At 40.4% G+C, this 26,821-nt stretch overlaps 1 protein-coding gene across 8 annotated transcripts in view; it reads left to right on the top strand.

Moving 5' to 3' along the window:
- UTRN (utrophin) overlaps positions 1-26,821 on the top strand; it is a 492,142-nt gene that overhangs the window by 3,988 nt on the left and 461,333 nt on the right. For all 8 annotated transcript variants that reach the window (XM_067701862.1, XM_067701864.1, XM_067701861.1 and 5 more), the window contains one exon: positions 1,325-1,489. In XM_067701862.1, the coding sequence (XP_067557963.1) occupies positions 1,411-1,489 (79 nt within the window). In that variant the 5' untranslated portion in view covers positions 1,325-1,410. The remainder of the gene's footprint in view (positions 1-1,324; positions 1,490-26,821) is intronic.

Here is a 26,821-nt window from a genome sequence, read left to right as displayed (position 1 = left end):
TTTGTTATCTGCACTTGTATATCTCAGAGGCATCTCAAACTCAGTAAATCCAAATCACACTCATTATTTCTTCCTTTAGAGGCTCATCCTCCAGTGTTCCCCAGCTCAGTGAATGACTCAATCGCCCAAGCCAAAATTGGCCAGTCATTTTGCACCTTAGTATCCTGAGCGTCTCATAGCCAATCAGTTTCCAAATCCTATTGACCTTTACTTAATATCTAATATACCACAAGTCCACGCACTTCTTTCCATGTGCCCTTATTTAGGCCACAATCATGTTGCTTCCCAGCTTAAAACCATCTACGGGATTCCCACTGCTCTTTTTTTTTTTTTGGCTGCGTTGGGTCTTCGTTGCTACGCGCAGGCCTTCTCTAGTTGTCGAGAGCAGGGTCTGCTCTTCTACTCTTCATTGCGGTGCGTGGGCTTCTCATTGCAGTGGCTTCTCTTGTTGCGGAGCATGGGCTTTAGGGCGCGCGGGCTTCAGTAGTTATGGTGCACAGGCTTAGTTGTTCCACAGCATGTGGGATCTTCCTGGACCAGGAATCGAACCTGTGTTCCCCTGCAATGGCAGGCGGATTCTTAACTACTGTGCCACCGGGAAAGTCCCCCCACTGCTCTTTAGGAAAGCCTTGACATGGTCTCTAAGGCCCTGTCCCTGGTCCTATCTACCTCACCTAGTTCAACAGGTCTCTCTCCTCTTGGCTGTTCTCTCCAAAAGCACTGGCCTTTGCTCAGGTTCATGAATGCTCCATGATTCTTCCTGCCACTTAACATGGGAAATTCTCTTCCCACCTCTCTTTTTGGCTAATTAAATTCATCTCATCCTTGAAGGCTTGGCTCAAATGTCACCTCTTCAAGAAAGCCTTCTTTAATTGCCCAGAGCAAATCAGATTCTTCTTCTGTATGCTCATACTACTCTATGCTTCTCGTTTATACATTCGTAACATGTTAGTATTATAATGAAATAATTCATTATATAATTAATTGCTTGGTGTCTATGAATTTCAAGATAGTACAGGCTGTGTCTCTTTTTGATAGTCATATTTCCATTGCCCAGATCAGTGCCTTACACATAGTCTGATTGAATATTTGCCGAATGAATGGTTACTATATATAACTTTATATAACTGTATATGACTATATATATAATGTATATGTATAGTTTGATATTTATAGTCATATATATTATATAGTCATTATACATATTATAGTTGTATATTATAGCAATATATGTGATATGTTCTGTATGTTAATATATATGTCAACATATATGTTATAGTCATATATATATATTTCAAATCAATACTTTCCCATTTCTCTTTAGGTATTGATGTTGATCATTATAGAAAACTGAAAGTCTTAAAAAGAGGACCTTGTAAAGTCTTTGGATTATATTGAAACTCAGCTAAGATGGCCAAGTATGGAGAACACGAGGCCAGGGCTGACGATGGGCAGAACGAGTTCAGTGACATCATTAAGTCCAGATCTGGTAAGTAATGGAAGCTTAAGAAAATGAATGTTTTTTATGCATAAACTACTTAGAAGACACAGGTTTTTATTGGCTTGTTTTGTACTATTCTTGTGAGACAAACTTCTTTTGAGAAACATAATTCTGACAAATGACTATTACATTGTAAATGGTAATATAATATCTCTGTATCCTATCTTAATTTCTCAACCCAACTTGGTCTCCTGGTATGTTGCTTGACATTGCTTGGTGAAACTGCCACCTGTTAGTGGATTGCTGTTCATTGATAAGAAACCCCTTGAACACAAAATGCAGCTTAAAAAAAATGATGCTTAAAGTAAGAAGTACTGTGGTTTCTGCTGGGATGGAGCCTCTTGAATTTTGCTTCCATACTGCCTTTCCTCCGTCCCATTTGGTGACCACTTCTAGGCCAACAGGTGTCTTCCTACCTGTTCTTCCCATTTTGAAACTTCTTATGAACCTTCTCGAGGCACAGTTTCCACTTAGGTAATATAATAAACTAGACTAAGACAGATTAATGGTTTTCTGTGAACATTTAAATTGGGGACTTAAGGATACCACTCCCTCCCCCAATTTTTTTTATATAACCGAGTGCTTTTTGACTCTGGCTGTACAAATGAATCAACTGGGGAGTTTTTTTTAAAAAAAATGCAGATGCATTGTCTCCACTACAGAACTATTGAATAAAAATTTATGTATTTTTAAAAAGCTTCAAATACAATTCTGAGCTAGACTCTATGGGGAGATATTTTTGAGCAGGCAGGACCTTTCTGAGTTTTGAAAATTGCACAGAACTCCACCCTGGGTGTGAACACTATACTTAAGTAACTTTGAGAGTTACTTTGGGCTATAAACTTACATCCAGAGTCACTTTAAAACCATAAAAGGAACCTAAAGTCTGTTTTTACTGTGTGCACCATCTTTATTATGTTAGGAAGTTACTTCTTATTGTATGAATCTGGAGAAATATGCACTGAAAATAAGCTCCAAATTAATAGAGATGTACATTTAAGATACATTTCCCTCTATGACACTATTGTTGGTTGATTGGTAAAGATTTTGGGTATTACAGTCTTGGCTCTAAATATGTAGGTGCTATTGTGTAGCTTGGAGGATATTTTGGGGGGTACAGCTTAATATCTAATTTTAAAGTATGCTCTGAGAATGTTTTATTGCCCCCACATTATTTTTGATTTAAATGCTTTAGTAGTATAGAGTACTATGTTGATATAAGGGATTACTAATATCTTCTTAAAGAGTATAGAATGTATATCCAGAAATATATAAATGTAACAAGGAGGAAAATGAACATGAGACAATTTAATGTATCCATGCTTGTCATGTTCTATAAATTGTGAGGAGTTATGTTATGTTCTTAAATAGTTTCCTGACCTCCATTACAGTAAGACCTTTGATATTTATAACTATGTACTTTAGCCATGTTCATAAAAAAGTAATTATATAAGTTTAAAAATACTGGGTATATATGATGAGTACCCATAACTTTCAAACTATTCTTTAAATTAAAAATGATTATTTCAAAAAAAAATGATTATTTCAAAAGACTGACTATTCTCATACACTATTGGGAGATAGTTGGGCAAAAATTATTCCGTTTTTTTAAAAAAATTTTATTTATTCATTTATTTAATTTTTTAGCTGCATTGGGTCTTCACTGCTGCACACGGGTTTTCTCTAGTTGTGGCGAGCGGGGGCTACTCTTTGTGGTGGCGCGTGGGCTTCTCATTGCAGTGGCTTCTCTTGTTGCAGAGCACGGGCTCTAGGCGCCTGGGCTTCAGTAGTTGTGGCTCGTGGGCTCTAGAGTGCAGGCTCAGTAGTTGTGGCACACAGGCTTTGTTGCTCCATGGCATGTGGGATCTTCCCGGACCAGGGCTCGAACCCATGTCCCCTGCATTGGCAGGCGGACTCCCAACCAGTGCGCCACCAGGGAAGCCCTATTACATGTTTTTAACATATGCATACCAGTTGGCCCAGTAACTCCATTTTTGGAGTTTTGTTCCTAGGGAACACACAGAAATATATAAGTAAAAATTTGATCACAGAAAAAAATGATAAACACCATAAAAATCCAATATTGAGGATTGGTGAGATCATAATTTCCCAAAGTATTTTGAAAGCAGCATAAGTTCTAATGTGTAATTCAAATAAGGATGTCATAGGCAAAATAATTTTAGGAAACAATGGTTAACCTACTCTGTTCCTTTTAGTGTAGGGCACTTGAATAAATCATATAGAAACTCAGTGGAGCTAATTAAATTAGCATGTATTCATAAAGTAGAAGATTATACATTCATAAAAATGTGTGTGTATGTATATGACCATAGAAATATGTTCTTGATGTTACATAAAAAATATGTGCAATAGGAAGTCATTTATGTGAAAAATATTTTTTTTTCAAAAAAGTTTAGCAGAGTGTATACTAAAATGTTAATAGTGGTCATCTTGGCGTTTGGGGATTATAATTTTTCTCTTTTTGCTCATATGTACTTTCTAAAGCTTTTCAATGAGCCTGTATTACTTCTTACATCTTTAAAGTATTTTTAAAGTATTCTTAAAAATCTCAAATTGCTTCGAGTGTTTTAATGCCAAGGTGATGACTATTACTTTTTTTTTTTTTCTTGATGGCTCCTACTTCAAAAAACATTGAAAAGTTAGCAGTTGCATAGCTGAGATCTGAATCACATTCTTTTGGCTGGATTATGTTGCAAAAAGCAGTAGATAAATTTGGATATGAATGGGCCTATTAGTTCCAACCTTGCTTTCTGGAAGGCACTTTTTTGATTCTTTTAAGGTAAATATTAACTCAGTGGTCAGTTCTCATGGTACTCTAAAATTTACATGTTGAACAGGGATCTTCAGTTCAGATTAAGTCAAAGGACTCATCTACATATGATGCATATATTTTTTTAACATCTTTATTGGAGTATAATTGCTTTACAGTGTTGTACTAGTTTCTCTTGTACAACAGATTGAATCAGCTATATGCATACGTATTTCCCCATATCCCCTCCCTCTTGTGTCTCCCTCCCACCCTCCTTATCCCACCCCTCTAGGTGGTCGCAAAGCACCAAGCTGATCTCCCTGTGCCATGCAGCTGCTTCCCACTAGCTATCTATTTTACGTTTGGTAGTGTATATGTGTCAATGCTACTCTCTCACTTTGTCCCAGCTTACCCTTCCCCCTCCCTGTGTCCTCAAGTCCATTCTGTACATCTGTGTCTTTATTCCTGTCCTGTGCCTAGGTTCATCATTTTATTTTTTTAGATTCCATATATATGTGTTAGCATACAGTATTTGTTTTTCTCTTTCTGACTTACTTCACTCTGTATGACAGACTCTAGGTCCATTCCATAATTCAAAAAGAGTCATGTACCACAATGTTCATTGCAGCACTATTTACAATAGCCAGGACATGGAAGCAACCTAAGTGTCCATCGACAGATGAATGGATAAAGAAGATGTGGCACATATATACAATGGACTATTACTCAGCTATAATGCATTTTTTTTTTTTTTTTTTTTTGCGGTACGCGGGCCTCTCACTGTTGTGGCCTGTCCCGTTGTGGAGCACAGGCTCCGGACGCGCAGGCTCAGCGGCCATGGCTCACAGGCCCAGCTGCTCTGAGGTATGTGGGATCTTCCCGGACCGGGGCACGAACCCGTGTCCCCTGCATTGGCAGGCGGACTCTCAACCACTGCGCCACCAGGGAAGCCCTATAATGCATATTTTTAAAGATCCTCCTTGGATATGTTCTATGCTGAATTTTTGCTTTTTCATTTTTTTAAGGGAATGTTGTCCTACAGGAGAATTTTGATTCAAATCTGTTCCTATATGTTTCTTCCTTTTGAGGGACTAGCTATGGAGGAGGGCATAGAGATTAGGGTGGAAAAGAGAAGTGATGTTGAGATTATACTGGTAAATTTATCTCTTGGTTTATGACGATTCCTCTTCCTCTCCAAATCCTTGAGTTTGGACAGTCTAAAAGCCTGGCATCATAAAAATATTGGTGCATTTTATGTTAAGGTATTAGGATTGTTTATATTGACCATATTCAATATTAATTTGCTTTATGCAGTGTATGAGGTTTAATAATTTTTTAAAGTCATTTTCACCATCTAAGCAGAAATCTGAACTATCAAGAGTAGGTGAGGAAATAGTTTCATGAATATAAAAGTCATACATTTCTTTATGGTTGTAATACATTTGCCTTGGATTTGAGTGACTTTTAGAAAAGAACTTGAAAGAATATGACCTTTAATTATTCAGGGCCTGGGCTTGGGTAAAAGTAGATCTTTCCCTAACTTAAAACACGCAAGTCAAATTCATCCGTCGAGTGCATCTTTGATAGCCTGAATTAGTGGGCTTCAGAAAGTTTAACAATTTATTAAGTATTTTGAGAGTAGGCCAAGAGTACGAATTGTTTTTAAGTGAAATATGTTGTCAGTGGAGTCTGTGATGCATAAACTTCTGCTTGGAACATTTTAAACATGAAATAATAAAATGGTTTGAGATATGTATAAAATCAAAGACTATCCTCTCCGCTATTTTATTCTGTCAGTAGCTGACACTAATGCCAGTAACATAGAATAAGTCAACCTTTTCTGTTCTTCTCAGTGCTGGTGTGGTAAGTTTTAGCTCAAAGCCCCCTAAAGAGGGTAGGCTTCAGGGCTAAAGACTGTGCCAACTAGCTCCAAGTGGGGATTTTGACTGTTTAGGGATTAGAAGCAGAGATGCTCAGATGGGAACATTTGTTGAATGAATTAGTCGGTAAACTCCACATCGTTGTATGATTGAAAGCATTCTTTCAAGGCCTTTAGGCAGGAAGCCTGAGTGGAACAGTGTTATCATTTCTTTCTTCACCTTTTCTATTCTTGTGTAATCCTGGGATCTAATTGTCGAGGGAACCTTAGAGGCCCAACACCTGGCCATGCCTGTGCGGTGGTTACCCAACCTCTGCTTGCACACCTCCAGTGATGGGATCTCACTGATGATGATGATGATAATGATGATAATTCTAGCAACTTACATTTACGGAACACATACAGTGTGCAGATGTGGTGCTCAGAGTTTAATCCTCACAACCACTGCTTCACAGATGACAGACATGAGCCACACAGAAGTATAATAATTTGCCACACTGGCCTTCTTTCTATTTCTCCAAAGGCCCAGTCATGCCTACCTCAGGGCCTTTGCACACCCCTCTTCCCCTGCCTTTGCCTGATGGGCTCTTTCTTGTCATTTAGAGCTGGGCTTCAGTGTCACCTCTGAGAGAACTTCCCTGCTGACTTCAGAAAGTAGCTCTCCCAGTCATTCTTGACTGTATCACTATATTTAAGTTCCCCATATGCTCTATCACTATCTGGTACTTTTCTTGTTTTTTGTGCTTGTTAATGTCCTTCCTACTAAAATTTAATTCTACAAGAGTAGGGACCCATATATCCCTGGGACCAAGCCCAGTGTCTGGCTCACAGTAGGTGAGCAGTGAATGTCTATTCAATGAAAAAGGCTACAGAACTAGAAAGTACCAGAGCTGGGGTGAGAACTCAGGTGATCCGACTCTAGAAACCCTCATTTGACCTCTGTAGAGTGCCCAGTTTCCTAATTTACCAGGTAGTTTATTCTGTGGCTGCCGGAATGTTCTTTTTTATTTTGTACCTAAATCTATCTCTTAGAAAATTTGCAGAGTATCAATTGTATTTATATATCCTCTTCCTTCGTAGTTACAAGATTGGGACCCTGGGCTGTGAGACAGAGCTGCTCCAGGCCTCCGGCTGGCATCACAGCCCTGCTAAAGGAGGGCCGATTGCAGGAGACAGCGTGCTGCTCCCGGCCCTGATGATTGTGTCTGTCGTTCTCTGTTAAGAGTTAGCAAAGGGGAAAATAAGAGTTAGCAGTCCTCTGGGTGGAAGGTAGAAAAATTGATAATCTGTTTCTGACATGAATTCCTTTTTCTCTTTTCCCCTGCCTGCTGCTCAAGGCTTTTAACTGACTGGTGAAAAAAAGGTAGTGGATTTCAGATGCACTGCGATATGGCACAGTTTTAAGTCCTGGTCTGATGCCCAGATGGGTATCTGGCGTTGAAAGAGCTGGTAGGGGTAGGGGGAGGGAGAGAGAAGAAAAGAGAGGCCAGTGAAATAAAAATAAAATAAATTATTTAATATGGAATATTGTATATACCAGGTTACATTTATAGCAGGCCTAAAAAGATGCTATGTTTGCAATAAAGTAAACTTGCTTAACAAGGTGGGGTTTTATGAAACTATGAGGAAAGTTACCTTATTTGTTTATCTTTTAGAGGCCTTTCTTTAGGAAAGACAGTGGTTACGTTGTATTTCCCATTGGTCTACCTCTTTCTCTTTCATTTAAAGAAATATCTGTGAGGGGATTTTCCTAAAGAGTTTAAGGGACTGTGAAAAATAGTTCTTGTTCTTGTTCTTGTTCTTCTTCTTCTTTTTTTTTTTTCTGAAGCTTTACTTGGCTGGAATACCTGTGCTTTGAAGGGAGTCTTTGAGCAGATTTGGTTTTTTTCCATGAGCCCTGGGGATTTGTGTTGAGGGACAGTGACCCTGGTGGAAATTCAACTCCGGCAGAGGAGAGCAGCTATTCTTGTCATGCGCATAAAAATATTCTCTGTGTTCGTACCTCATTATGCTGAAGTACTGCCATCATAGAAAAGATTCCTGTATTCATGTGATTCTCATGACCTGTTACTAGGGCTGTGAAATCTGTGTCGGTGATCTGTTCTTGAGAGAAAAACATGAATTGTGGAGAATGTTCTAAACAGTGGAAGTACTTTATTATATAGACAGAACGGAAAACTCAGTTTTATTGAGCCTTATTTGAGTCCAGATTTGAGCTAGATGCCAATAGGATGATTTTCTGGGAACAAGGGAACATGCAATATCGTTGATGGTTGTAAAAATTACTTAAAATTTTATTGCGAAAGATTACTCAGGGGCTTTCACATGTATTGGTTAGATTTTTTTTTCTCCTTAAGTTGTTTCTGTGGAGGCAGAGGTGTTTCCTGTATTACTCTCTCTGTTTTTTTGTATGCCGTAAGTGTTTAATAATGAATACAGTCAGTTTAGTATTTGAAAGGTGAGTCAGTGTGAGTTTTTAATATATATTTACCTTCAAAATGATGGCTGTGGACTGAAGAATCTAAGCCAGATCTAGTCCTTTCACTTTTCTTTCCTCTGCTCCTCGATTCACACCTGTCAAGCGTGGGAGGCAGGTGGGCCCGGCTCCCCCGTAGCTCTCCGGCCTTGGTGCTGATGCCTTTTCACAACCAAACACCTGAGATTTCTTTATATTCCGTGGGCCTTCTCTGTCAGAAGCTTGGTCTCCTAGCCTAGCTAATAAGGGGAACTGTTTGTGTGTGGGCTCCTCTGGCAGCTAAGATTAAGGTTTGGAGTGGTACAACCTCACATTGGTTTTGAAAACTCAATTTACTAAAAAAAAAAAAAAAAAATCAGTTTTGGCACAGCCATTGAGCTCGTGATATAGAGCAGGAGAATAACGTTTCATAGGTGGATATTTTCAAATGAACTTTTTTTGGTAGGTGAGTGGTTGGGTAATTATGATTTCTGTCCAGTTCAATAATCTTAGCATTGAATTATGTAACATTTTTTTTTCCAAAGAGGAGAAGAAAGCACATAATGGCATTTCTGATGTAGCAGAGAAATCCAACAAAAAATATGACTATGTCTCGAAAGTGGCACAACTTTGAAAAATGCCGTGGTTGAAAAAATCTCTGCTTAGATCATCTTCTCTAATTCCATAGTTTTAATATTTGCACATTTCTTCCATGCCATGTTCTAATTAAGATTTTGGTGTAGGACGTTTTCGTGAAGAAGACCTGGGGATGGAGAATAGCATTTTGAGGTTAATACTGATTGATTGCTTCTCTTGCTACTCATCAGCTATGTGAGTCTTGTGATTTAATATTAGTTCAGTAATTACATAGATGTAAACATATGCTTTTATTTTGAAAGTCCGGTTTTGGGTTCAGCCTCTATCCGCTTCCTAACTCAGGCTGCATGTCAGATTGACCCCTGGGGATTCTGATTCAGTTAGTGGGGTGGGGTCCCGGCATCTGGAGTTTTAACAAGCTCCGCGGGTTCTCGTTCTGTTTAGTGCTATTGATTTATGGACAAAGGGGGCAGGCTTAAGACTCTTGGAACCAAAGTGAAAGTGGTCTGTGCATTTCAAAGGAGCAGGGAGAACTATAGTCAAATGTTGAAGATTATTTCTACTTACAAAATCTTCTTTTTAAATAATTTTAAGAGGTAATGGATTTCTTGGCATTGGACATTTTTTTCTTTTGCCTTGTATTCTGAAGGGTTTTGGTCGTGTTGAGCAAAGGTAAAACTGTGTAAAGTGAGTCAGGAGAGTGATGAAACTTGGTGCATTTCTTATTGTGGTCTGTTGAACCAGAGGATCGTACCCAAATATTCAGCCCTGAAATATTTCTTCATGGAGCACCTTGGTCTTCAACTTGGTGCATTGAACCTCTTCCTGCTGCAAGCTTAATGTCGAATCCTGAGTTCTTTTGTGGAGTCATCTGAACTTATCATAAAAATTTACTGTCTATCTTTTCTAACAAAAATTTCCAAGACACATGTGGTTTTGACTCCTGAGGAAAAATCCTCACATCCATCCTCTATGTTGGTTTTCTTTCGTTTTTTTTCTTTTTAGTTAAGTTATAATTTATTCATTACAATGGAATGATTTGCAATGAAAAATCACACATTCTGTATTGATATGGGATGATTTCTAAGATATGGTATAAAGTGTAAAAACATAATAACATTATGCTAGTTTTATCTTTTTTTTTTTTTTTTTTTTTTGTGGTACGCGGACCTCTCACTGCTGTGGCCTCTCCCGTTGCGGAGCACAGGCTCTGGACGCGCAGGCTCAGCGGCCATGGCTCACGGGCCCAGCTGCTCCGTGGCATGTGGGATCTTCCCGGACCGGGGCACGAACCCGTGTCCCTTGCATCGGCAGGTGGACTCTCAACCACTGTGCCACCAGGGAAGCCCATGCTAGTTTTATCTTTAAGATTAAGGTGTTACATATGTATTTGCCTCCTTGTTTTTGTAATTTTAAATAGGTGAAATCTAGTACTTACATTTAATATAACTATACTTTCTTTTTGCTATAAAGTAATTTAAAAATGAGTGAATTTTAAAAGATGAATAATGATTTTTTTGTCAGTGATGAATTAGGAGTTAAGTGATGTATGGACCACCACAGCAAGTTCCCTAAGGATCTATAAACACACCCCAGAGGTCTTGGGATGTTCTTATATTCATTTAACCAAACCTAACCAAACACCAAACCCCCAATCTCTTATAGTCCTTGAGTTATTTGCAGTAAAGTCTTTGAGCTCTAATCTTTAACCTCTTTGAAAATACAGAAGGGAATATTCATTTCTTCATTGATTAAATAACCTCCAGGGTGGTTTGAGATACATAATTGCTCTTCTGTAAGTCATTGTGTGGAATTTGAGATCAGTCTCAGAATTTGATGAGATCTATTCCTGAGGCAGTTTTAAGATTGAGGCTTACAATGAGACTACCTGGTGAGGCCTGAGTGGGATTGATGATTTCTATTTGAACAGAGACTTTTGTGCAAGTGTGAATAAATATTTTTTCCTTCAGTTTTACTGAGATATAATTGACATACAGCACTGTGTAAGTTTAAAGCATCCAGTATATACCTAAGGGATAATGATTTGACTTACATACACCATGAAATGATTATCATAGTAAGTTTAGTGAACATACGTCATCTCATATAAAATCAAAATTTAAAAAGTAGAAAAATATTTTTTTTCTATTATGAGAACTCAGGATTCACTCTCTTTACAACTCTCATATATAACATACAGCACTGTTAATTACATTTATCATGTTGTACATTACATCCCTAGTACTTTATCTTGTAACTGGAAGTTTGTCCTTTTTGACTAAAGTGTGGGTAAATTTTTTGTGTGTGATTTTTTTTTTTTGGATAATTTTTTTTATGGCAAAATATACATAACACAAAATTTACCTTTTAAAACATTCTCAAGTATACAGTTCAGTGGCATTAAGGTACATTCATATTGTTGTGCAGTCATCATCACCATCCATTTCCAGAATTTTTTCGTCTTCCCAAACAAACTCTGTCCTCATTAAATACTAACTCCTCTTCCCCCTCCCTCAGCCACTGGCCCCTGTCATCCTTAGGAGGACGGCTTTTCAGATACATTTGAAACAAACAGACCACAAAATAAAACCAAAATCCACCCCAAAACAGATAGACTTAAAAACCAAATTTGGTTCTAGGTCGTAAATGATCCATTTCTCAAAGTGAATTGTTATATTGCCAGTTTAAAAATTATACTTTTTAAAATTGAGATATAATTGACAAGTAATATTATATGAGCCTCAAGTATACAACATAATGATTCAATATTTGTGTATATTGTGAAACAGACTCACCACAATGAGTCTAGTTAACATATGTTCTAGCACCATAGTTGTAGCATTTTATTTTCTTGTGATGAGAGCTTTTAAAATCTACTCTTAACAACTTTTAAATATGCAGTACAGTATTATTAACTATAGTCACCATGCTGTATTTTATAGCCCCAGGACTTATTTATTTTATAACTGGAGGTTTGTACCTTTTGACCCCCTCCTCACTCATGCCCATCCCCAACCCCTGCCTCTGGTAACCATCAATCTGTTCTCTGTGTCTTTGAGATGTTTTTTTTAAGATTCCACCTATAAGTGAGATCATGAGGTTATTTGTCTTTTTCTGTTGACTTATTTCACTTAGCATAATGCCCTCAAGGTTTATTCATGTTGTTGCAAGGGGCAAGAATTCTATCTTTGTTATGGTTGAAAAATATTCCAATGTACATTTTCTTTATTCATCCGTTGATGGACACTTAGGTTACTTCCGTATCTTGGCTATTGTAAATAATGGTGCAGTGAACCTGGGGGGGCATAAATCTTTTCGACTTAGTGTTTTCATTTTCTTTGTGTAAATACCCACAAGTAGAATTCCTGGATCATATGGTAGTTCTGTTTTTATTTTTGGGGGGAACTTCTATACTGTTTTCCACAGTGGCTACACCAATTTATAATCCCACCAACAGTGCACAAGAATTACCTTTTTCTGTACCCTCACCAACACTTGTTATTTCTTGTCTTTTTGATAACAGCTATTCTAACAGGTGTCTGGTGATACCTCTTTGTGGTTTTGTCTTTTTTTTTTTTTTTTTTTTTTTGCGGCCGCGGGTCTCTCACTGTCGTGGCCTCTCCCGTTGTGGAGCACAGGCTCCGGACGCGCAGGCTCAGCAGCCATGGCTCATGGGCCCAGCCGCTCCGCGGCATGTGGGATCCTCCCAGACCGGGGCACGAACCCATGTCCCCTGCATCGGCAGGCAGACTCTCAACCACTGCACCACCAGGGAAGCCCCTTGCCCATTTTTTAATTAGATTGTTTGTTTTTGCTATTGAATTGTATTAGTTCTTTATATATTTTGGATATTAACCTGTTGGAGGAGGTCATCGAGGGGATGTGGCTGCTGGTTGACCTGCAGGGAGGATCCAGGCAATCAGAGGCTCCTCACCCCCTCCTCATCCTTGGAATATATGTTCCACTCACTCTTCCTACACTAGGAGCTACTTCAGGGATGTAGCCTTGAGAGAGTAATGTGTTACTGAGACCATCTGGATCATATATATTACTAAATCCCTTAAGGACTCTCTATAAACTCTTAAGAATTTGGCCAGGCAGAGATCTACTCGTCTTGCTGTCACCAAAGACAAGCCTCATATGTAAGTTCCCTTGCTTATTAAACCTGTCACCTACCAATGAGGAGTGGTATGCCTCTTTCTTCCATCTCTCCTTGCCCTTTGTGTATGGGGGCCAGTTTCAGATTTTACTCAGGGAGCTCTAAAGGTTGCAACCAACATGACCCCTTATCAGGTATATGATTTGCATTATACTGTCTTCTGAAATTTAAAGTACAAGTATGACTCAGAGCTGGGAGAGTGAATCTGCATCTAATTTGGTGTTGAAGCAAATATGCAATAATGCTAATTTGTAAAGCTGAGTGATGATTGCCTTAATTTCAGTTGCTTGGAAGTAAAATTTGAGACAGAGATTTGTGTGCCCTTGAGAACATTTCCTAAAAGAAACAAGGGAAGAAGGTTTGGGTGGAAGGATAAACTGAACTGCAGTTCAGTTACAACAGGGGCACCATCTGATTTCATAGGGAGCCCTGGAGCTGGGATGGTTCTTCAGAGGTTTCCCCAAGTGAGACCATGGTGTTCGGTCTTGGGACTCATGTTTTGACCTGTATACTGACTTTAGGCTGACCCTGGGAAGGAGATGAGGTGAAAGTTTGGCCAAGCCAACTACCTTCAGCCAATTGCCATTCCTGGAGTGATGCGCAGCTATGAGCCCTCAGCTGCCAGCATTTTCAGCTGCTGGCGGAACGAGTGTATGCATTGCCTTCTATGTAGTGCACTGTAGAATCCCTTACAATGATATGCGTTGTGCCATCTTACTATTGTCTGTTTGCAGGTTTGAAATATTTCATAATTTTTCAAACCTCAGCATTAAAAAAAAAATCCTCCAATTTCTAGGTACTTCTCAAACTACTCCTCCAGCACACACACACGCATGCACACACACACAGACACACACACACACACACACACCCCCCATAACATAAACCCCAATTCAAATATCTGGTCACATACTTACTATTTGTTTTTCTCTGGCAATTGGAGATGCCCTCCTCTCTCTCACTCCTGGTTTTAGAAGGTTTTGCCTCTGAGAGGTTTTAAACAGATGGCTGATCTGATCAGATTCACTCTTTAGGAGGACAGATGACTTGGGTTGGGGCAGTGGATGGGGCAAAGCTAGAGGCCTGGAGGACCACGGTGTGACCATCACAGTTGAAGTGGGAGGGGTATTCTTGGCCTGAACTAAGGAGTGGTGGTTGGGATGGAGAAGAGGGGAGAGTTGGAAAGCTTTAGGTAGGAGAGAGCCTTGATGGGACAGAGTGGTAGGGAAGAACTCTGCTGTGTGCCTTCAACACCTGGCAGGTGAAGCCTTTCAGTTAAGGTTTTGGGGGGACGGAGATGAGTAAGGGGATGTATTCTTTCTTTATATCTATCTGTCTATCTATCTGTCTATCTATCATGTACTACCTACCTACCTACCTACCTGTTATCTGTATCTCCCAAGAGAGTGGCCTGGACTGGGATCACATCCTTGAAAACTGGCAGCTGGAATCTTGACCGTTTTCTTCAGTATCTGTAGAACTCTCGTAAATATATCCTTAAAATTTCTCAAAATTTCATCAAGAACTGTTTTATTTCTCTTCATATTGGATTGGCCAAAAAGTTCGTTCGGGTTTTTTACAGAAAAACCCAAAAGAACTTTTTGGCTAACCCTGTGTTTTCTGAGATTTTTGACTGACCCTAGAATGAGCATCTGGAGAAAGGGAAATTCAAGAGATGGTAGATTATGGCAGTGGAAGTTGAGGAATAAGAAGTGGTTTTTTATTTTTAATATTTTTAGCAGATATTGGTAGTTTACCCCTTGGGAATTGACTGCATTTATCTCCCAGAGTCATAGGAAACTGACTTGCAGATGTTATTCTAGCTGACTTGGTTAGCTTGGGGAGGGAGTGGAAAGGGTTATTAAGAAATGCTTGTAATGTGTACAAAATTTTTATAAATGTGCCTCTGCACATTTTCAGGGAAAAATTACCACAGTTTTCATTTTTTTCTCAAAGGAGGCCTACGAGTCACCAAAAAGTTGCATCTTATTAGAGTTTCCTCTTGTGGGGTTTCAGTCTTTTCTGATGGGAATTAAATCGGTGATCTGACATTCTGGCATGAGTTTGGGGACCCACACGATTGCCACAGCTCAAATTCTGGGCCTTACATTGCTTCTGTTGTCTCAGAGCCATTCAAACAAAAGACCTGATTGTCAGAATTAGGGTGAGTAGACACAAAGTTTGAAGGGCAAAATTTCTGATAATGTTTGACCCAGTGTTGCATATAATGAATTTGTATTTGTTGATGAATCTTTCCCTTTTGTTGCTAAAAGTGGCAAATAAGCAGACATAAATGACTAATTATCTGGTTCAGAATTTTTTTTTTAATCAGTGAAACTTGTGCTTACTCAAGCTCAGGTGGAGTGGGATCACAGTGCTTTATTTTTTCTAACATCAAACATTTTTCAAAAATGTTGATACATTTGTCATTTGAAAACAAGCCAAACAGTCTCTCCCAATCATGGAGTAAGAGTAGCGGTCCTCACCAGGGGACCCCACTTCCTGATGATCTTTCTGGTACCTCCTTTCTCCCACCCTCTCTTATTCCTGGAGAGGTCAGGTCATGTTCCCTTTGCTTCCATGTCACATCCTGACCAGACCTCCCAGCTTAAGTCTCATGTCATTGAATTGCATCACCCACTAAAGCTCATTGTTGGGAGGGCACCCATCACTCCCTCTCATTTCTCGGTGATTTTAGATCTTGATTCACTGTCACTCTCTTTAAAAGTTACTCTTTTAAAACAAACTTTTAGGGCTTCCCTGGTGGCGCAGTGGTTGAGAGTCCGCCTGCCGATGCAGGGGACACGGGTTCGTGCCCCGGTCCGGGAAGATCCCACATGCCACGGAGCGGCTGGGCCTGTGAGCCATGGACGCTGAGCCTGCGCGTCTGGAGCCTGTGCTCCGCAATGGGAGAGGCCACAGCAGTGAGAGGCCCGCGTACCGCAAAAAAACCAAAAACAAAACAAAAAAACCCACAAACTTTTGGTTACCAAAGGGGGAGGGGGAGAGGGATAAATTAGAAGGTTAGGATTAACATATATACACTACTATATATAAAATAGATGACCAACAAGGACCTACTATGTAGCACAGGGAACTATACGCAATATTTTGTAATAACCTGTAAGGGAAAAGAACCAGAAAAAGAATATATATATATGTGTGTGTGTGTATATACACACACAGAGACACACACACACACGTATAACTGAATCACTGTGCTGTATACCTGAAACTAACACGATATTGTAAATCAACTATACTTCAGTTAAAAAAAAGTTACTCTTGTTTTAGTGATTTCAATGTAAACATAGATGATTCTTCCAACACTCTACTCTCCCAGTTTTTGAGCTTCTCTTTCTAGTGATCTTGTCATCCACTTCAGTGCCTATGTCCTGGACAAACCATATCATCATTTAGGACTGTAACTCCTCCATAATCTGGATTTCAAGTGTCACACTTTCTGCCCAAAGCATCTTATATTTCTAGCTCACTCCCTCTTTTTTTTTTTGCTGTGCCACATGGCTTGTAGCATCTTAGTTCCCGGACCAGGGATTGAACCCAGGACCCCTGCAGTGGAAGCGCAGAGTCCTAACCACTGGACCACTAGGGAATTCCCTAGCTCACTCTCTCTGTTATCATAAGTTTAGCAGTCTCTGCTCCAGCAGGGCCTGTAATCTGTCAATCCCATTACCATTATGCTCTTGCCCATCCCTTCGTGTCCTCTCTCTGCCCTTTACTGAGATTACATGGTCTATCGAAATCACTCCTTTCTCATGCCTTCAATTCCCTTGCTGTCCTTGCTTCATCACATCTCTGTCAGACTCCACCCCTGGTTAAATCTAACTCTACACCTATTCTGTACCAGCCCCTATGCAGAGGAACATGACTGGAGAAAAACACATCCTTCCTTCCTTGCCTCAGTGTAATTTATGATCGCATGTGAGACCTTAATGCTACTTGGTGACCATCTCCCACTGTTCTACATGATTATTTCATACCATCTTCTCTTTCCTGAAACATTCACCGCTTCCTCCCTATTCTGACTCTTAGCTCATGACTTTGCCTTCTCTTGTCCTAAGAAAATTGAAGTCAACTGAAGAGGAATCCACAAGGTCTGACACCACATCTGCCTCTAACCAGCACCCACCCAAGGCCACCCCAACCATGTCATGGTATCCCGTTCTCTCTTGCTCACTCGAGGACATCTTCCCTCTCCCTTCTGCATCCCTACTATTTTCTTCTCTAGTGGATTTTTTCCATCAGCATACCAACTATTATTTTTATTCTCCCACCTCTTTCCAAATGTCACCTCATTTCTTTGTTCCCCTTTTTGAAAGACTTCCTCAGAAGAGTTTTATATACATAGTTGAAATTCCTCTCCTTTCATTCTCTCTTGAAACCATTTTAATGGCACTTAAGGGCATAGCCCCTACCATTCAACTAAAACTGCTCTTAGCAAAGTTACTAGAGACTTCCCTGTTGTTAAATCCAGGGGTCAGTTCCCACTCCTCATTTTGCTTGATCTCTCAGTAGTATCAACACAGTCCATCATTCATACCTCCATGAAACACTTCCTTCACTTGGCTTCCGGGATATACTACACTCTCCCAGTTTCCCTCTCATTCTTCTTTGCTGATTCTTCTTCCCAACATTGGAGGATCCAGGGTATAGTCCTTGGACCTCTTAGTTATCACCACTTGCTCTCTTTGTCATCTCCCCAGTTTCATGGTCTTAAGTGCCATCTGAACACAGCACTCACATTTCTATCTCTGGCCCAGACCTCTCCCCCTGAGCTGCATACTTGTATATCCAACTGCCCGCTTGGCATCTCTACTTGTATGTTAAAATCTGAACTCCTGATCTCCCCCGCTAGGCCAAACCTGATCCCACAGTCTTGCCCATCTCTCCTAAAGGCAGTCTGATTCTTCCAGTTGCTCAGGTTAAGGATGAAAAATTTGGAGTCATCCTTGTAGTGCTTTCTTTCTCTTATAACCACATCCAGTCCCTCAGCAAATCCTGTTGGCTCTATTTTCCAAATACTGTTTATACAGAATCTTGCCGTATTTTGCCATCTCCACTGCCACTGCCGTGGTCTAGGCCACCATACACTTGCCTGAATTTCTGCAGTCCCTCCTCACTGGTCTCCCCACTTTCTGCCTTGTCCCACTAAGGCTGGTCTGAACCAGCAGCAGAGTGAGCCTATTAAAAACAGAAGTAGATTTTGTCATTCTAGGTCCACAGTTCTGCAGCCGCTTCCCATTTTACTTATAGTAGAAACTAAAGACCTGACAGTGGCCCACAGGCCCTGGGTGGTCTGGCTTTATCTCCCCTTGCCCTATTGCTCCTTGTACACAGCCAGCCCTCCCTCCCAGTTCAGGGCCTTTGCCCTGGTGGCCCCTGCCTAGAGCACTCTTCCCTCAGGTAATCGTACGGGTGACCACCTGATTAAAAGTGTAAACCCTCCTTTCTTCAGTACTCTCCACCCACTTCACCGGGCTTAATTTTCTCCCATAACATCTCTCACCCACTAGCATACTCTACAGTTTACTTCTTTGGTTGCTGACGTTTGCCTCTTTCCACTAGAATGTAAACTCCATGAGGGCAGGTCTTTTGTATGAATTGAATTGCTGGTATCTAGAACAGTACCTGGCACATGGTATGTGTTCAATAAATGTATGTTTTTTGCTTTCAATAAACGTATAATCCCTGAAACAAATACCAGTTTCATCTTTATTACATCTTTATTGTACTGATCGATTAGCTCCGTGTTAGCCTATCACCGTTTCCCAAATGCTGGTTGACAGACCACTTGATCTTTTCAACACTCAGACATGAAATGAGAAGACTAAGGTCAATATAATGTAGATACATGTCAGTGTAAGGTTGTCAACTGCCTTTCGTTTTCCAAGATTGTCCTTTATTCAGAGACTATGTTATCTTTTTATTTGGCACAAAAATGACCATTTAATGAAATGATGGTGATAATTCTTCTATGAGATGAATTCTGGCAGTAGGAAGCTATCTTTAGATGAAGCACTCCAAAAGGACCCAGGTATAGGGTTCTTGACAGTAAGGATGCTAATACTTTGCTTTGCTGTCTTTCCTCCCTCTCTTCCTTCCTTCCTCCTTCCCTTTCTTTCCTTCCTCCCTGCTTTTCTTCCTCCTTCCCTCCCTCCCTTCTTCTTTCTTTTCTTTCTTCATTCCTTCTTTCCTTTCTTTTGCCTTAGAAGTCTTTCTGAAAACAAGTCTTCGCTGGAGGCCTGTTTTAGGAATGCGACAATGCATTGCTGTTCTCCTTAATACAGGCTGACAAATGGGGTAGGTTTTAAGGGATGGGAGCGGCAGGAAGCCCACCTCAGGCCCCGGAGGGTCCTTCATGGTTTTTGGAACCTAAATTAAAATCACTGCTTTAGTTGATCAATTATAGAAAACCTGGACACCCTATTAAAAAGAAAGAACTTACCTTAGTCTCAGAGAGTTAGGTTCTATTTTTGTTCTTCAAATAACCAGGTTTGTGACCTTGAAATAATTAGTTTCTCTGTGCAGTTAATTGATTTGTTTGTAGGGTAAGGCGTGTGGGCTAGATGATCTAAGCCTGATGGCTTTAGAAGCTCCAGAGAACCAGATTGTTAGCATTTAATTGTCAAAGCTGTGTTAGGGAAGGGTTGTGTTTTGTTACCTTCTTCCTCATTGCTATAATTTCAGTTTTGTTTGCATTGATCTTGTGACTGTCCCAAATATTCTATACACGTAGATTCGTACAAGCAATATTGTTGTTAGGATTATAGAAAGGATTATATGATAGGATTTGGGATAAGCATTTTATCTCTCAATTGGGTTAGGGATCAAGTATAGCATGATATTATTTTGTACAATATTTGAAAAGCAGAATAAGAAAATCCTACAGTATTTAAACATTTTATCAGCACTCTCTTGTAGTGATACTATAGGGAGTGGTTCAAAACCATATCAGAAGATATGGTTTTGAATCTAAACATGGCCACCCATTGGCTGTGTAAACCTGGACAAATTGCTTAGCTGCTCTGTGCCTCAGTTTCCTTATCAAAAAAGTGGGCATAGTATCCTTCCTCCTTTTGTTGTAAAAATTAAATTAATATATGTAAAAGTACTTTGGTACATAGAAGCACTCAATAAATGTTAGTTATTACTACCATACGAGTACTTATTATAGTTGTGGTTGTATTCTTTCCAGTCTTTTTAAATAAGCATGTAACAATAGCTTTAATCATATCACGTGAGCAAAATCTGTGTCTTTATTTTTTAAGTATATCTAAAATTTTGCTTTTTTATATTCAATAAGAAAACATTCTAGGATAGACTGAGCATTTTCAGGTCATTCTATAGACTTTTTGATGTGCTATGATTAATTCTCATTTGGAGCTCTTTTATTTATTTTTTCTTGTGTGTTTAACTTTATATTTTATACATTTTTCTGGTAGGATTTTTGAAAAAAATAATTCTGCATGTATACAAAATCCCTCCTCCCTTTCTGCATTTTTTTTTTTTTTCTTGCTAAGGCTTGGTCCTATAGTCTCTTGTCTGGGATCACTATAGTTGACTTATATTGAATGCCTTAGCATACTGACAAGTCTCTAATTTATAACCAGTTTATTTAGATCATTTGCAGATATGTTACTTAGAAAGAGGCTAAACCAAAGAAACCCCAAATTCAGTGGCTGAAACAAGAGCAAAGCTTTTTTCCCCCTCACCTTACAGCTCAGAGTTGGTAGGTGCCTTGGTGGCTCTGCTCCATTTGGTCTCTCAGGGATCCTGGTTCCTTCTTTCTTGTTGTTCTGTCATCCTGCAGTGCTGCCTCATCTTCTTGGTTGTGGCTGCCCCTCAACACTCTGTCCAAGTTCTAGTCCAAGGAAAGGGGAAAGAGAAGGAGTAAAAAATAAGCAATTTCCTTTTTGAAGGATGTGACCCCGAGATCACATCCAAGATTCCTTTTGCTGTCCTGTTGGCTGCAGCTTGGTCATGTGGTCTCTTCCAGTGGTAGGGGAGGTTGAAAAGTGTGATTTGTGGTGGATGGCCACGTGCTGAGCTAAAAATTGCAGGAGAACAGGGAGAGGGCTGGGTGTCTGATATCATAAAGAAGAAGGGGAGAATTGGGTAATGCCAAGTATACTGTCTTTCTTTTTTTTTTTTTTTTTTTTTGCGGTACGCGGGCTTCTCACTGTTGTGGCCTCTCCCGTTGCGGAGCACAGGCTCCGGACGCGCAGGCTCAGCGGCCATGGCTCACGGGCCCGGCCGCTCCGTGGCACGTGGGATCCTCCCGGACCGGGGCACGAACCCATGTCCTCTGCATCGGGAGGCGGACCCTCAACCACTGCGCCACCAGGGAAGCCCCAAGTATACTTTTATAACAACTTGGTGGGCTAGTTTTGAATTTAGAGTTCTCTACCTCCTAAGAGTTCTATGCCAGAACGTGGTGGCCGGGAGAGCTGGCCTTTCCCCCTGTTTTCCCATGTCTGTTCCATTCTGCACTGAGAAGGGCCTTGTGCACACCTTGGTGGTCACCCTGGCCAGACCTGCATGGTCTCTCTCCCACTTGCAAACTGTGGTGTGGCTCACCCCTGGGAAGTGGGCAGAAGAGGTTGCATGGGCTCTGGGTGCACATGTCCCCTTGGCCCTGTGCTCTCTCCATCCCATGGGGAGGAATGGGGCAGGAAGAGGCCAGAATAGAGCCCCCGCAAAGGGCAGTGTTGACGGCAGGGCCTTCTTGTCTAGGTCAGAGGGCGGTACCGTAAAGGGAAACATTAACTTGATTTCGTGCGTAAAGTTCTCCACTTTCCCCGTCTACTGCTCATTTTTATGCTTCATTTTACTCGTATTTATCATTTATAGTATGCATATTATATATTTAATCCACTAAGAGTGGAGTATCTTTGGAATGAATGGAGTGTCATTTTAATGGATGGTAAGTGCGGGGAAGGACCCAGTGAAGGAGGCTGGAGAATATTCACTTATTTAGCTTAATGTTTTCAACAGCTTAAAAAAAACCCCTTTGAGTGGCCCTTGTGATTCCGTGGCAGTTTGCCCAGACTCGAGGGAGCCAGTGTTGGGAATGAAAACTAGATTCACTTTGAAAATTTAGAAAAAAAAGTGACTAAACAAGTTATAAGAATGTGCTTGATGGCTTGTGTCCTCTGAGAGCAAGTGAGGTACTGCAGCAGGTTTGATTTCCAAATCCCCTCTCTGCTCACCCCTTCAACTTTTCAGCCTCTGACCCTGTGCCTGGCCAGCTTAGACCCAGGACATGGATCCTGCCCTGCCCCAGGGCTGAGCCCCTGCTGTGCTGACAGCGTGACAACTTGCTGATGGGAAACGTAGTTGAAATCCAGCATATGAAACTGCTCTTGGGTTGATTCAACAAAGCACCATCTCCTTCCGTTTGGGGATGGGTTATGATACACCCTCGATCCCTTATCCAAAAGCCTTGGAACCGGATGTGTTTCAGAATTAATGATTTTTTTTGGTTTCAGAGAGCTTCTGGGACATATACCATATATGATGTAACGTCTCTGGTGGAGTTTGGGACAGCACCCTGTAATTATATAAATATTATATAAATATATTATAAATAAAATAAAATTAAATAAAATATTTCTGCATTAACATGTATGAATATTCACACAGATGGAACACAAACAAGGTTGTAAATAGCCTCAGGTCAGTTCAGGTTGTGTTTTGCTGCCAGATGGGTTATGAGGAAACCTTTGGTTTTCAGAACGTTTTGGCTGCTGGCCTCGTGGGTGAGGGATTGGGCACCTCTGATGGTCACTATTTTCTGTGTTTACTCTGTGTCAGACACTCCCACGTATTGCGTTTTGTAGTGCTCACAACAGAGCTGGGAGGAAGGTATTTTATTAGCCTTTCTTCTTTCTCTTTCTCCCTCTCTCTCTCTCTTTCTTTCCCCTGCCCCCTCCCTCCTTCCTCTGTCTCCGTCTCTCATTCTTTCTTTCTTTTTACAGATAAGGAAACTGAGGTTTAGTGAGGCTGAGTGACTTGCTTGAGATCAAGAGGAGGGGCTCGGATCCCTGGTCTGGGCACTTACTGTGCTGTGAAAAGTTTCTGATTTGCTTGTTTGAAACTCTAAACGACAAGTTGGCCCGCAGAATCTTATGTCACATTTAAGGGTAGCTGAAAGACAGGACAGCACTAACAGTGCCATTAGAGGCAATCATCCTTTATAACATTGTTTCTTGATAAAATGCCTCTTAGTTCACCCAGCAGGGCAGGGAGCAGGGTCGGGGGACTGGGCTTGTCTGTAGCTGATCGTCATGGCTCCTTCTCCAAGCCTGGCAGGGGCAGTGGGTCAGGGCACTCTTCCAGGGCTGATGGGAGTGTGGGCGGGACGTGGGTAAAATGCAGGGCAGAGAGGGGAGGGTTTGGGTGTTTGGTGTGATAGAAGAGGTCAGGGAAGGGGAAGTGGGCTGAGATTGACACTACTTGGTCAGGGCCCAGATCCAGACTCTTGTTCCTGTTCCCATAGCGGTTGCCATGGGCGCTACAGAAGGAGGTATTGGAGAGGCGGTGAGTTCTGTGGGTCTGTTAGCGCTGCTGCTTGGCGATGTTTTGTCTTTATGAATGTTAGGTCAGAGCAGCCCCTCTAGGTGGGCAGCCGGACAAAGGCATCCCCTCTGGAGAGATGCACACGGTCTTCTGGACACACTTACTTAGTGGGCTGTGCCTTTGCGCAAAGAAAACGGTGTTCCTTCTCAGAATCCCTGTGCTGGCTGGGTTTCAGCCTCTCTGCCCACTGGCCCGGGGTCTTCATGCAGTGTACAGACTTCATACCTGAATGTGGCAGCTTGGCATTAGTAGGGATCTGCCTGAAAAGCACTTTGTCCATGTTAGAATCCTAGCACGTTGTCCATTGTTTTATGATGATCCGGAGAACAGATGCGACTACCACTTGACAGATGAGAGTGCCGTGTCCCTGGGCGCTGCTTACGAGTTTGTGACTCCTGGCTCCCTGGCATCCTGGTCAGGGTTATTTTCTGCCCACTCCCTCCTCCCAAATGGAAGATGCAGCTTTGGGATTACAGCATCTGTTTTCCCCAGTGTTCATCTTTCGTTACTCTTTCATTATTGTATTAAAAACGGTAGACCGACATCGATTATTATTTGGAGAAAGTGTCAGTTGTTGGCTTTGACCGACCTCATAGCTCTCACTCCTGTAGATTGGGTTACAGTGGGCTCATTGGTGTGCCACCGAGTGGGGAAATGCAGTTATGTTAAAAGAAAACGTCAAAAATTAGAAGGTCTGCAAAAATATATTAATATACTGATCCCTTTGTTACAGTGTCTTCATTTACACAACCCTCATTTAAAATTCCACCTAATTTGTTAAACTTTTACTTCATGTAATGTATGGGTCCAGGAGTCTTAGCCAAATTCAGTTTTTTTTTTACGGGAATTATCTGGATATACATTAACCTTTTAGAATTGTAACTGGTTAGTTACACCGTAAAAGCTAGCAATGTGTGACCTAATTGATTGCTTGCTAAATCCAGAGAACATGAGGAAAATTAATTTTAAGTTGAGAAAGTGTTTCCTAAGAGAGAAGGAGGCAGAGAGGTCAGCTTATGTGCTGGGACTTTTCACATACATTATTTCATTTGCTCCCTGCATTGATTCTGTGGGGAAGATGTAATTGTTTGTTTTGTAGACCGGGATACATCTGAGTTATTAGTTGGGTCTTACAGTAAGTTTTATGTAATATTTAAAAGACGTATACCCCATCTGATTCCAGATTCCTACAGAAAGTCACATATGAAGTAGAATTTGGAAAAAAAGAAATCAATAAAAGTGCAGAGAGGAGAACAAATGAGTTGATTAGTAAGCTAAGGCCAAGAGGAGTTAGTACACAGGCATTCTCCCTGCTTTACATAAAATGCCCTGTCCCATTATTAAACTTCGGATGCACATTTGTTTGAGTGTCTATTAGGCAATGCAAAAGGAGAAATGGTTAGTTGATATTACCCATAAATTTTCAAGAAGACATTTACTAGTGTGAAACCGTTTTCTTCCATAGCCCTGAGCCCCCAAAAACGTTTTCCCCAGTACCTTATAATGGGACACTGAATGATACGGAGAAAGCTATCTCCTCAGCTTTTTGTGGTATCTAGACTAATAGGCTCTGACTTGTGACATCCTTTATTATTGTAAACCAGGTACAGATTTATAAAGTCATTTAAAAAAATAGATATGGGAAGAAGTTCTCTGGTGATTTGCCTTAAATCAGCAACAAATGTACAAGATCCTGTTGTCTTGGTCAGTTATCAAATTGTAATATGAGGAGAACACCTACTCTTACCTTTCTTTTTGTAAATTAATTTTTAAAAAAGTGGTCCTCAAACTTTCCCGTCAAGAAGCCCTGTGATATTTGATCATATCTCATGGTACTTTTCCCATAGTTATGTGTACATTTCTGCTCTGAAAGTCAGTAATTCTTAACATAAGCTTTCTTTCTGGGTTTTGTTCTTTCTTCCTTTCCTGGAAATAGCTTCCAGATGGGAATTTTTTTTTTTCCCCCAAAGCTCAAGTCCTTACGTTTTACCATTTTTTTGACCTATTATCTTTTTTCCTAAGTTTCATTTTTGGCTTAGGTGCTCTGCTTTTAGAATTTTATTACTCTGTGATATATACTGAAAATGCTTGGCAACTGTCGTGAGGCTGCACGATAATTCTGCTAATGGTGCTGTGCCCTGGACTTCTGTGGCGCGCACTCCCAGTTCTTTGAGGAATAATCTTCCTTCAGTGTATTCCTTCTTTCTTACTCCTTTAGGGTTATTTAGAAGATAGCAAGAACTACATGGTGGCTCAGCTTAATTCCTGTATCACCTCTATTGAAAAAATAGTAAAAAAGACAAACTTGCTTGATAGTTTTTTGAATTAAAGTGGATTTGTATAATATTTAATTAGGCTTTTTTTCTCATTATTCTTTTGTAGTTTTCTAAATTAAGCCACATGCCTTTCACCCATATAATGTCATGGCCCAAGGTAGTGTTTCTGTCCATAAGGTCTTTTCCTTGGGAGTGCTGGTTTTGGGTATGCCAGAGTTTCTGTACCTACGTGTTCTCTTCCTTGATACTTAAGGATTTGTTGATAAAATTCTTTCAGTTGTTTGTTTTATGAGACATTCACTTGGTCCTTGAGATTAAGATGATTGTTCTCAAGAGTAACTTGGGTCCCTAGTACCCTTCTGCTTCCTGTTTTCTCGTCATCATTTCTGTAAATAAGGGAGTCTGGTAGGTTTTTCTGTAGAATTTTATTTTCCATGAGATTTATTTGAGGCATTGTATTTGCCTTCAATTTTTGTCCCAAGTTATGTAAAATTTTACATTTAAAAAATGTGAAATCTGGGGACTAAGTAGAAGGGAGAGAATGATTCTACTACATTTTAATCGATTTGTAGAGTTGCCTTGAGG

Source organism: Pseudorca crassidens, chromosome 13 (genome assembly GCF_039906515.1).
Source record: "Pseudorca crassidens isolate mPseCra1 chromosome 13, mPseCra1.hap1, whole genome shotgun sequence".
NCBI classification, from domain to species: domain Eukaryota; kingdom Metazoa; phylum Chordata; class Mammalia; order Artiodactyla; family Delphinidae; genus Pseudorca; species Pseudorca crassidens.
The sequence above is the reverse complement of the archived record's forward strand: the minus strand, read 5'-3'. Positions and strand labels throughout refer to the sequence as shown.